General features: G+C 40.6%; 1 protein-coding gene across 1 annotated transcript in view; it reads right to left on the bottom strand.

The window, feature by feature from the left end:
- The window catches only part of cps1 (carbamoyl-phosphate synthase 1, mitochondrial), a 91,646-nt gene extending 82,077 nt beyond the window's left edge, over positions 1 to 9,569 (bottom strand). The window contains exons 1-9 of the mRNA XM_049593804.1: positions 9,125 to 9,569; positions 8,012 to 8,121; positions 7,665 to 7,809; positions 4,393 to 4,482; positions 4,242 to 4,298; positions 4,058 to 4,150; positions 3,806 to 3,895; positions 1,335 to 1,463; positions 646 to 752 (exon numbers count right to left, since the gene is read on the bottom strand). Of these exons, the coding sequence (XP_049449761.1) occupies positions 646 to 752; positions 1,335 to 1,463; positions 3,806 to 3,895; positions 4,058 to 4,150; positions 4,242 to 4,298; positions 4,393 to 4,482; positions 7,665 to 7,809; positions 8,012 to 8,121; positions 9,125 to 9,250 (947 nt within the window). The 5' untranslated portion in view covers positions 9,251 to 9,569. The remainder of the gene's footprint in view (positions 1 to 645; positions 753 to 1,334; positions 1,464 to 3,805; positions 3,896 to 4,057; positions 4,151 to 4,241; positions 4,299 to 4,392; positions 4,483 to 7,664; positions 7,810 to 8,011; positions 8,122 to 9,124) is intronic.
- Positions 9,570 to 12,137: the final 2,568 nt, after the last annotated feature.

The following is a 12,137-nucleotide window of genomic DNA, read 5'->3' as shown; positions in this document are numbered from 1 at the left end:
TGGTAGATATGTAGAACAGGACGCCTCAAGGTGACTGGAGAAATTTAACTCTGATTGGCAACTGGGTGGTGCTATAACAACAGAAAAATGCTTAAATATGGCTAAAATGTGATTTAACGCTGTGGCTCTCCCTGTGGCCCAGTGTTGTTGGTTTTTTCAAATTTATGACTAAGTCATGGTATAGTATGCTGCTGAAACAAGGGCAAGCCGCACCTTTCCCATGTGAACTACCAATGCGCCCCACTTTTAAGTCAATACAACATAAAAAGACTTTAACTATCTGCCTTTCAACGTGCTACCTCAACTACTAATGGACAGTTTTAGCCCACTAAATACCCCACTATTGGCAATGGTACTACTGTACTTTCAATAAACCAATCAAATTCACAAAAACTCTGTCTGAATACATTGCTCTTCTTAACGGGTTCAGTTGACTATTTAATCTGCAATTTCCTATGACCTGTATCCCAAACACACACCATGTGAAACTGTATGTGGGCAACTGTGCACACAATGGGTATGGACTAGTAAATGTAAACATACCTTTCGTTCATTTACAAAAAAGTCAGCAGGGCACCTTTAAATCTCTATGAGTATTCTTAAAGAGCATGCATATGGTGCCTTACTAGCGAACAAAAAGTTCACCTGTTGCCCATAGGCAGCTTATAAGATTGAGCTCCTGCAGCCAGAGCAGTGATCTGGTTGCCCATACAGATCCCAAACACTGGCTGGGGGCGATCACTCTCCAGCACCTTCACAGGACAAAACACACACAAAAAAACATTTACTAAAGGTACACTGTAGATAATTATATTATAGAAGCCCATTTCCACCAGTGTGATAACAAAAAAAAAGATCCTATTAAGTCATTTTAATAAGAAACTTTCTTGAAATACTGGCTTCATATTGTTTCTCATTATTTTAAGATACTTTAAAGAAGTTTTTCATTATAATGACTCAACATGATCTCTTTTTTCATCGTACAAGCAGAAATAGGCTTTCAAACAACATAAATATAATCTGTGGTGTGGAAAAAGTGAAATCTTCTTTCGCAATATTGTAACTTCAACAACAAACAGGGTCCTAAAATAATATGACTCTCTAAACTCTACTTGCTGTAAATGAAAATAATAAATACAGTAATATAATAATAAGAGGAATAGGTTAGATTACTCCTGAGTGTAAAAACATTGCTTATGGTTGTAATATTCTGGCTTGTTTTTTTTTAGCAAAAAGAACTACAGCATGCAGCACTGTTAATACCTCCGACTCATTGTGGTTAATTCTCAAACGGACCACAGACATTAAAATATATAAATAACACCATGTTCTACCTTGCGGACATTGTGGATCAGTGTCTGAGCCAGAGACGGATCTCCTGGTCCATTGGAGATGAAGAGGCCGTCGTAGTCTAGACTCATCAAGTCCTGATCCCACGGTACGAGGTGCACCTCTGCACCCCTCTGCACACAGAGAACATACAGAGACACTCTGTAATCTTAGGGTACTGCGTAAAGCCCTGTACATACTCCACAAGAACAACAAGGGCGGAGATGGCAGTTTTTGAGTTGATGGAAGAGGAGGAGGAGGAGGAGGAGGAGGAAAACATGTTTGAAGCGGAGTAGGAGGAAGATTTGTTACTTCTGGCGATTGCAGAAGAGGTGGAAAAAAGGAGTGAACATAGGTGGCATGTTAGACCACTCAATATGACCAGAGTTGAGCAGGGCGAGCACAGTGTCTTGGTTGGTTCAACAGATGCGGGGGATGGACGACGAGAGGCACTTCTCTTATGTCAGGATGTCGGCCGGTCGTTTTGACGACCTTGTCCGTCGGATCACGCCATTCATTCAGCATGCACCCACACACGCACACAGTATGCCAATCTCTACCCACGTCTTCATGAATACTCTGATTGTTCCAGGAGTGACCAAGATCTCCATACATTCACTGAATAAAACAAATGTTAAATTTCTCTAACAATGATAACAGGTAGGGAGGCACAGTATGTTTTTCCTTAGCCAATACTGATAACCCATAATTACCTGCTTCTCATGGCTGATACAGATATGAAAACCAATATTTTCACATTTTTGTTTTTTATAAAGAACTTTATAACCTGTAGTTTAAGCATATCTGAGGATAAGAAAGGCTAAAATGTAGTGAGAAAATATGAATGATTTAGTATTCCATAGCCCGGACCTGACCAAATTTGACTGACATCACTACTGTTCACGCAACAAAAACAAAATACAGTTCTGACTCTTCCGTTCATGCCAATATTAAGCTGGGAAAAAGAGGGAAGTTATGTGGAGTACTGACAAATGACCTCCCCTCAGCGCCCCTGCGCCCATATAACCCTACACTACAGATGAGTATCATGCAGGATGTGAAAGTAAATTACCTTTAATGGGTCTTAAATTCATAGCTAGCAGTAAAATTAAAAAAAAAGTGCAAAATGAACAAAAATGTGAGCCGCTGCTGCTGTTTTAGCTCATGCTAATGCTTCGGTGATGGTCCTTCAGCGTTGTGTATAACCTGCTCAACCATGGCAGGAAGTTTGCTGATCTTGTGGGGAGTATGGCGGTCAAAGATCAGACCCTCAATGCAACTGTGTTGTCTTCCTCTGAGACTGTGAAAGACTCTCACACCAACGACTACATGTTTGACTCTCTGGTCTTCTTCTTCTCTTTGTTTATTGGCAGTTGGTAAACTTTATGGGTGTAACGCCAGCTACTGTATCAGGGTGTGGAGACGCTGCCCTTGTTAAGTCAATGATTTGTATTATTGGCGCTATTTCAGCTGTTTATTTGAATAACACATAATAAAAAGAAAAGTCTCATTGATAATGTATCAGCCTGATATAAATCATGCATCCCTAATAATAGGGGTGTCATGATATAGTAATATTGACAGTAATCATGATATTTAAAAAATAAAATACTGATATCATGTTAATAATACACATGTGATAATATTGTAATTTCTGTTCCTTTCTGTTCTCGCTTTCTCCCTCCACCAACACCATCAGGCTGCCTTGTCACTATCCATTAAGGGCAATTTTTCTTTTTGTACCTTTGTGCAGTTATGGTTACAGATTCTCTCTTCGCCTCCCTTCACTTGTATTTTGAGTATAATTTGCCCAAAAAAAGGACATAACTTTTTCTGTTATAACATTATCCTAAACTCTTTTGGCCATGATAATCATGTCGTGAAAATCTGATATCCCCAGTCCTAAATGATAATATTGGTGTCTTTGTTCATGATGTGATTTCAGAAATAAGAAAAACCAAATCTTACTTTGTCCTACAAACTCTATTTTCAGCCATAAAAGAGCAGCGTTGCAGTCACTAATGCTATTTAGCTACTATTAATTTTACAAATTATTTGATAAATGAGAATGTTCACATGGCCAGACATTCATCAACAGACCAATGAAAGGCAGAAAAATGAAAAGGGGAAAATGTATAAACAAACAACGCAGACTACTGCATTAGAAAGCTGCCGACTCCTTTTCCCGACTTGCTATCATGACCAAACACAAGCTAATATCAACACTATAAATATCAACAAACTATTAAATGGAGCATAAACAAGAGAGCGAGGCCCACTATCTCTTACAGCTTGTTAGACCTTACATTAGCATCTCTTATTTTCCAGGTCAGGTTGCAGAAAACATGTGACATGCGTTGACCTCTTTTCTATATTTGTGCAGAGGAGGTCATTTGGGGCTCCATCGTAAAAGCATCTCAGAGTGTGAACTAATGAGGATGCACAGCCAACAACAAGGATGGTTTTTTCCCCTCACCTTAACCAGCAGGCGAATGATGTTATGTTTGATACCACAATCAACAGCCACCACTTTTACTGGGTTTCCTTTTCCGAAAACTTGGATTTCCTAATGGGTGGAGAAACACAGAAAAGAGAGGTTAGCACTAATCAACACCATCTGTAGAGAGAAAAAACTATGATCTAAGATGGTCTATTTTGCTCGGCTTATCTGGTGTAATGAAAAGAATATCTGTTTAGGATGCTAAGTATATAAGTAAGCAGGCGTTACCTTGGTTGAGACCTCAGCTACAAGGTTTTTTTGGTTAGGGTCAGATATCTCAACAGGCTGCCCATCAAATTCAATCTTCCCCAAAGCTGTGCCCTGAGAAGCAATCACAAGCAACACAACTGTGATAATCAATCAGTCCTTTTGTTAAAGATGTAGTAGTTCAGTATCTGTGTATTGACATTACCTTATCTCTGATTATTTTGGTCAACATTCTGGTGTCTACTCCAAACAGTGCAGGAACCTTTGAAAGGAGGAAAGTAAACTTTGTCAATTTCCCAGCAGCGGAGTCCTACTCTTTGAGATTACACTGGATACTTGGTGACTTGAATCCAAACCTTCTCCTCTTGGAGCCATTGTCCCAGAGACTTGACAGAGTTCCAGTGGCTGTACTCGTGACTGTAGTCTTGAACTAGAAGACCGGATACCTGCAAATATCAAAGCACAACACCAACCTTTGCAAAAGAAAAAAAGGTAAAACTAAAAAGACACCAAGTACGTCAGTCCATCAGGTAACTTTCATTTAAAAGAAAATAATAATTTTAACAATAATAATAGAAGTACAGAATAAAGATAATCTGTGAAATAATAGTTCCTCTGGCTCCTCCCAGTGCTCCTAATGGCATATGCAAAAATCCACTTAGAGCTATTTAGAGCTGAGGAGTTTCTAACGCAGTACCAAAACCCCTTTCCCACCCAAATTAGCTTACATACGCAGATTCTGTAAACACGGGAAAACCTAGAAATACACTAAACTCCATTCCCTGACGTAGATATGAGCTGGGTACAATGCTCTGCAGCAGATGAGTATTCCTTTCTGTTTTTTTAACTGTTGTGTCACGTTCAACGTCACGGAAAAGCTGGGAAACAGGTTAGTAAACAGCAGAAAGTAGCATGGAGGCCAATGAAAATGTTATGGTAGTTACTTCTTTTCTACATCTCTTTCAAACTCGGTGCAGTCACACTTAGGGGCCGTACACATGCTGCATCTTTAACTGAGATCAGGCGCTGGGTGCTACTTTTGTGCCTTTTTTGAGCCAACTTTCAAGAGCACAGCCGCAAGTTGTGTCTGTGGTTGCTTGGCACATATATACCTGAAACCTTGAGTGCAAAGCTGATCTTTTTCCAGGTGCTGTTTATTAATGTGTGGGCATATCGTCCTCGGGTCAGATGAAAAGCTCTGGCAGACCAGCACCTAAATAACCAATTTTCTATATTTACCAGAGACTGATATTTGCGCAGGAAGGTAAAGGTATCTGTTGGTTTTGATTGATTGTTCCCTATCACATGACATGTGATGCATGCTGCTGCTTTCCAGCTCAGTTTATTCCAGAGTGCAGCCATCCGGCCCTGAAAAACAGGCACTTGGGAATGTGTGCGTGCCGCAGCAGCGTCACTCTGGCATTTGAGTGTCTGCCGCGCGTCTACATTGAAAACAATGAATCTGAGGGCGCAAAAACACAGCCACTAACAATGTTTGAGCCAGGCTTGAAGGGAGACAGATGATATTTTGTTGTGGTCCATCACTGCATCTTGCCACTAAAGGGGCTAAAATAAGCGTGTTCACCTGGAGGTTGCATTTCAGAGCCGATAAATACCCGTGACTACTGCAGCGTCATTTGACCCAGGTGTGAATGCTGATTGTGACCTTTCCCATTACATACAAAAGCCAGATCTTAGTGGGTGTTGGTTGGTTTTTTGTGCAGTGGGGATGGGGCTAAACACTGCTCATGCACACGCTGCGCTGGGCCCCTCCCCCACGCATGGCCTCACTCAGAAAAGCTCATTATCTTCAGCTTGCGGCTTCAGGAGGGGCCAGGGCCACGCAGCATGGGCAAATATGACAAAAAGTTACTTTTACAAAAGTTGCCTGCTGAACCTTTAACTGCATAGGTACACTACATAACTAAGCTTTGGGTTATGCTACTGTTGCTCTTGTCCCTAACATGTATGATGTCAAGAGCTGCCATAAGATCCTAAAATGTGTATGGGCATGCCAGAACATCCTGAACATGCGAGAATTAACACAGAGAAATCCGCTCTTACACCACCAAATGTCAATACCACTCAAATATATGTCTATTACCTCTGCTGTTTATGTTGTCTTTCACTGAATATAAATGGTATTATTGCACTGCTGATATTATGTGTAGGACTGCAACAATTATTTTCCTTACAGATTCATGTGACAATTATTACAAAAGTCAGGAAATAGTTAAAAATGCTGATCTGCTCACATACTGTCGTCCAAATTCCAAAGGTATTCAATTTACTTTTGTAGAAGACTTAGATCCATTTTATAATCCCTGCATCCGCATGGCTGTGAACTACAGTTTGCACTGTAAATGTGTGTGCAAACATTACAGTATGAGTCCACATCTGTGGCATATATCCATCCCTTAAGGAAAGTAGCAAATAAATACAACTGAAAAATTAATCCTGTCAAGGTTTTGCATTTTTGCCAGCAAAATAAGTTTAAATATGAGTGGATCATAACAAGACCAATCATCTACAGCCATGCTGGTAACACTATATATCTGCACTTAGCAGCGCTTCGAGATATCCACCATATTCCTAGCCCCCATGAAACCTTGTGTGAATTATAGGTGAGACTTCCAGAGCTGAACTGGAATTGGTGCTCTCCAATCGTAACAGTATGCTAACGGTACGATAATCCTCTTTCCAAGACCTCTGCAATCTCTGATAGCCATCTCAGAGCACTGGCTGTTTAACACTACCTTTATAACCAAGCAACTGGACTTGCCTTGCTATGTTATATATAAGTAAACAGTAAACAACTACATCTTCTAAAAGATAATTTATGATTTCCTATGACTCATGCACAGACACTAACACATTCAGCAAACATTTAACATAATGCGGTGCAAATTTTAGCTCCATGTCATGTTTCCAAGCTCCACTTGTTGGCCGTAACAATACAGTTTGTACATTTTTTATGATTGCTGATTTATTAAATCGCAGTATCACGTGATGCTGAATTGAGCAGCACACAGCAATTCCAGTTATATAAAGTAGTAGTAAAATAAATAACTTTCGGCATTTGTTTTATATGATATAAAAGAAGCATGATTAAACAGTAACACATTCTCAGCCTAGATGACCAAACCCATCATTCAACGTTCATTTTATAACCTGTAATTTTCTAATGTACACTGACAATCCAGTCAGACAGGGAAAGACAGGGATAGCATATACTGACATTGTGTAACAGACCTGTTATTCTAGGTGTTTTCTCTTCCGCAAATTCTGATTTAATACTTCTCCACTCTTGAAACTCTGTTGGTTGAATTATTTCTAATGTCACTCTAGGCACGCATATGTAGTATATGCAGTAAGAGTGGGTTGTGCGCCAAAATACTAACCGTGTCTCGTATTGATTCAGAAGAGACAGAGACATTTTACATACGGGACAATCTGGTATTAAATAAGACGGGTGGCAACCTATTTCTCTCTGTAGGTAGGTGATAAAAAATGTTCCGCCGATGACAGGAACAATTGTGTGTGCAAACATTACAGTATGAGTCCACATCTGTGGCATATATCCATCCATTTTGGCCTGACACATCCAAAACACCACTTGGCTTCCTACCTGGATGCGATCTGACTCCACATGTTTTCTCAGGCCCACCTCGTCCAGCTCATGGTTATTGGGCACCCCGTAGTTTCCCACAATAGGGTAGGTCAGAGTCAGGATCTGACCTCTGTAGCTGGGGTCAGTCAGGGCCTCGGGATACCTAAAACCGGAAATGTGAGGTGATGACAAAGCAAATCTTCAGCACTTTGCGATCACTTTCAAACTAAATAAATACACTTTAATTCAAGGCTGTCAAGCTCAAAACAGGGTTGATTGTTCAGTATTTGGTATCCTGAAATTGGACTTGTCCAAGTGCACAATTTTGTCTTAGTTCAACTTATGTCAGCATGTCTACTTCTTACCCCACCAGGCCGGTATTGAAGACGAGCTCTCCTGCTACAGAGGCATCGTGCCCAAAGGAAAATCCTTTCATCCTGGTGCCATCCTCCAAGACCAGGTGGGCCGTCTGGGCCTGGGAGTTAAAAGAGAGCAGGCAGATGACAAGATAAATCTCACCCAAGAATAATGCATTCCCTTTATATGAAGCGAGTTTGGAAAGACCAAAGACAAAAGTTTGAAACAGATGTGTTGCAGACTTTTTTAAGTTTAGGAGTAATGGCAACCAGTATGGATGTGGGACTCGATGCTGAAACTGCAGGACAATGGGAATTGTGCTGTGAATGCTGAGACAGACAAATCTGTTCAATGTCTGCCTGTCTGCCTGTCTGCCTGTCTGTCTGTCAGATGTTGTAATCAATGCACACCTCATACATGATGCAATTCTCCCTGCGGGTTAACACACATGATGCACAGAGATCCAGCTGCTGCATGCGACAAATTATCTGAGACAGCAGTCTAAAACAACTCAACAGTACGAAATTCATTTTTATTTTACTTTTTAACGCGTTTAGTTTCTTTCGACTGCCACCGCTCCAAACTGCATTCAAAAATCAGCATTTTCTGCAGTCGTTCTTAATATCGCAAGCACATACCTCAGACAAATAACTTAATATGTTTTATTAAATCACATGCAGTCTACTGTCAGTTCGGCGTAATGATAGTTCATCGGACAGAGCTTATTTCAATGCAGTTCCGACTTTTTCAACTTCTTTACGCTGCTCTGTCGAACAGCATACTGCATTTCTACTGCAGGAGCGTTTAAATAACAACTAGTAAAACAGCTTGAGTTATGTTAAAAGAATAACTTTTTGTTGTGCTGGATCTATGCCGAATACAGGAGTATGCCTTGCTGATTTTGATAAAAGGCTGTAACAACTGTTTATATGTTTATACATTTGTTTTTAGGTAGGGCATTGCAGACTTTAGAGATTCCTCTATGGGATTCGGCATGAAGTCCAGAGGCATACTGCAGCGTTAGCGCTCCGTTGGCAGCACTTCTGGTGAACTCTTTACAAAGTTTTTTCGTGTATTTACCAGCTGACAACAACAGTTTTCACCCACACTTCGTTTCCTACCTTGACACTAAAAAGTTTAGTAGTTTGGAGTCTCAGCAGGGCCGACGTGTTTCCTACTCTTCCGCCAAACACACATCCTTGTCTCAGAGATTTAACAACGCTGTGCGCTAAGAGGATTTTTGTCATATTAGCATAAGTTAAACTTTTTGTCAAGTAGCAACGAGACGTTTCCTGAAATTAAAAAATGAATTCAATATTTACACTTTGTAATAAAGTGTAAAACTACGTCTAAATTTTCCTTTGAAGACAGATGAATGGATGAATTTGGAGCTGCTCCTCGTGTCATTACAGACAGTTCAACCAAAGCATCAGAACTTGCTCGTGATTGGCTGTTGTGATGTTGTTTTTCTCAACGCGTTAAACACATAGCGTTTCGATTGGTCCTCAGGAAACGCCTATTTTTTTTGTCAAACGAGAGGGAAGAACCTGAGATTCTCATATGGATTCACATCTGTTTAAATCCCTGCACACGATAGTGGGTAAGAAAAATGAAATGTTCTACAGGCTAAAAAAGTGTAATTCTTTATGGTTTACTAACAAATTGTTTAGTATTAGTTCGTTTATATCAGTAAACCATAGATTTAGTCACATTTTTCTGTAATTAGTTTGAGCACCATTATAAAGGCTAACTTGAAAGTTCAAACAGCTTAGCCATGTGGGACAGAATGTTCATTTTCTCTTTCAGTGGTGCTCCCGAAAGGGGGGCAGGGGGCATGACCCCTTTGACCCCTGATTCAATAGAATGTCCCAGGAATGAGTGCTAACACCCATAAATGAGTCAGTATGTTACCACTCCTGGTCCCCTTGTCTCAAAGTCAATGACTTTTTTCCAATGTTTTTTCGGTTAGATGCCTGGAATGAGGTCTGCGGTGAACACAAGCTTAAGAGACTTTCATGTTTTGTTCTAAAATATAAAATATGTCAGCACCCAGCCAACATTTGTATGTGGGGCACATATAGGTCGTAAATGGATGGAAAAATCGGCCCATATATGGCAGTGTCCACAGGTTCCACATTGGCCCTATGCCAATTGCCCATATGGGTGGGGCCGATAAGATGCCCATTTTGGGCATATACCCACTTCATAAGCAGGTAACCCTAGCATAGCGTATGTGGGGCTTATTTGATTACACACAGCCATGTGGGCAACAGGCATGGGGCCAGTACGGAAACTATGGACAATTCCATATAAGGCTTTACATACATTGGCTGGGTAAATACCCTATTCATGAATTTTGAGGCGGTTATATGTCTTAAAAAAGGTGGTTGCTAACGACTGGCTAAATGAAACTAAGGAACGTCATCACGCTGAACACGGCTTCGTTGTGGTGGCAACGTTAAGTCATACGACCCTGGTGTAGTTTGTTTATAACCGAATGTTAGCTTTTCATTTTCAGTCATGTTCATTTGTTAAGATCATCCTGCTGAACAAAACATCCAAATTTCAATGGGGTGGGTGGAACCAGGGCCACACTTACTTCGGTGTCAGCCTATACAGAGAAACGTCGTCTCTGGACTGGAGCACTCTAGTGTTACTCTTTTAGAGGCTGTGGTGTGCTTAATCGAATGAAAATGGATTCTATGGGTACCCATGACTGTCCCCTTAATTTAAGAAGGCTTGTTCACAGTAATTATTTTGTTCCTTACTAAACTGGCAGTAGGTGTGAATGTGAGTGTGAATGGTTGTCTGTCTCTATGTGTCAGCCCTGTGATAGTCTGCCAACCTGTACCTCATCTCTCGCCCCAGTGTCAGCAGGGATTGGCTCAAGCATCCCCACGACCCCTAACAGGATATGCGGTTACAGAACATGAATGAATGAATGAATGAATGAATGTGTCAATGTCTTTTTAAGGAAAAGGGCAACCCTACATCTCTGAAGAACGATGAATGGCGTAACTTGCATAGATATCTAACACACTGGAACAGGATTGTTGTGGAATTCAAAATGTTAGCTGTACCAGTAGGGTACTGGTCTATGAACGTCAGATAATATTAACCTTAAAATAAGAAATCAAAGTATATCAGCATATGATTATGTAACTCCCATATTGACATAACTTTCAACTAGCCTATACATCAACAGCATAATAGAATTCCTGAAATTCAGTTACTGCTTTTGGTTATGGTGTGCTACCCTAGTTTTCAGTGGCCCCATCTGCCCCCCCTTTGAAGCATTTCTGTGAGTGCTACTGTTCTCCTTCATTTTTAACTGCTGTCTTTCATTCTGTTTCTACACTGATGCTATAAAGCAAAAAGTGCCACATTGACTCAAAATGTCTACACATGAGGAAATATTGATTACATAAACACCCTTCATTTCAAGTCCCTGAAAAGAAACTAAAAGAAAGTGCATGCCCAATGAGAATAAATGCGCCTGCTTATAGCAAACCTATGTGTCGTGCTGTCGGTGCGACAAACTCTTTACAGCTTTTTTTATTTGAGGCCATGTTGCCTGGGAAAGAAAAGGCAAACTGACCATGGACAGGCTGCATGGTGGTGGGATTAGAGCAGTGTGTGTATTTGCTGATCACTGCAAGACCGGTCCTCTGTGGAGAAGGCTGCCTGACTGCCACTCTGCTGGGTTCAGCAGTCTGAACAAAGTGGGTGTGAGTAATGGGACTTGTATGGATCAGGAAATACCTCCACACTCCAGAAATTGGACTTGGAAAAATAGACTGTGCTCTCTGTATAACTTTGTAAAAGCTACGATGCTATTTGCAAATCTTCAGTATTAAAAATGTGAGGAGGTACAGGATGCCACTGAAGTCACTTAGATTTGAGTTAATATTCTGTTCATATGTTTAAATCTTATTAATTCTTATTTTGATTTACTTTGGTTTTGTGTATTGCATTTGAGTAAACCTAACAACCCCAACCCCCCCTCTACTGACCATGTTCCCTTTGTCTAAATTTAGTCTGTGCTGCGCCTGCTCAGTAGATCAGTGGAGCACTGGTGACATCCAGTGGTAACGTTTGCTAACAAGGTTCAGAGGTATTTTGAGCCACTGTTGT

Source organism: Epinephelus fuscoguttatus, linkage group LG13 (genome assembly GCF_011397635.1).
Source record: "Epinephelus fuscoguttatus linkage group LG13, E.fuscoguttatus.final_Chr_v1".
Taxonomy (NCBI): Eukaryota; Metazoa; Chordata; class Actinopteri; order Perciformes; family Serranidae; genus Epinephelus; species Epinephelus fuscoguttatus.
This window is presented reverse-complemented; position numbering and strand designations above follow the sequence as displayed.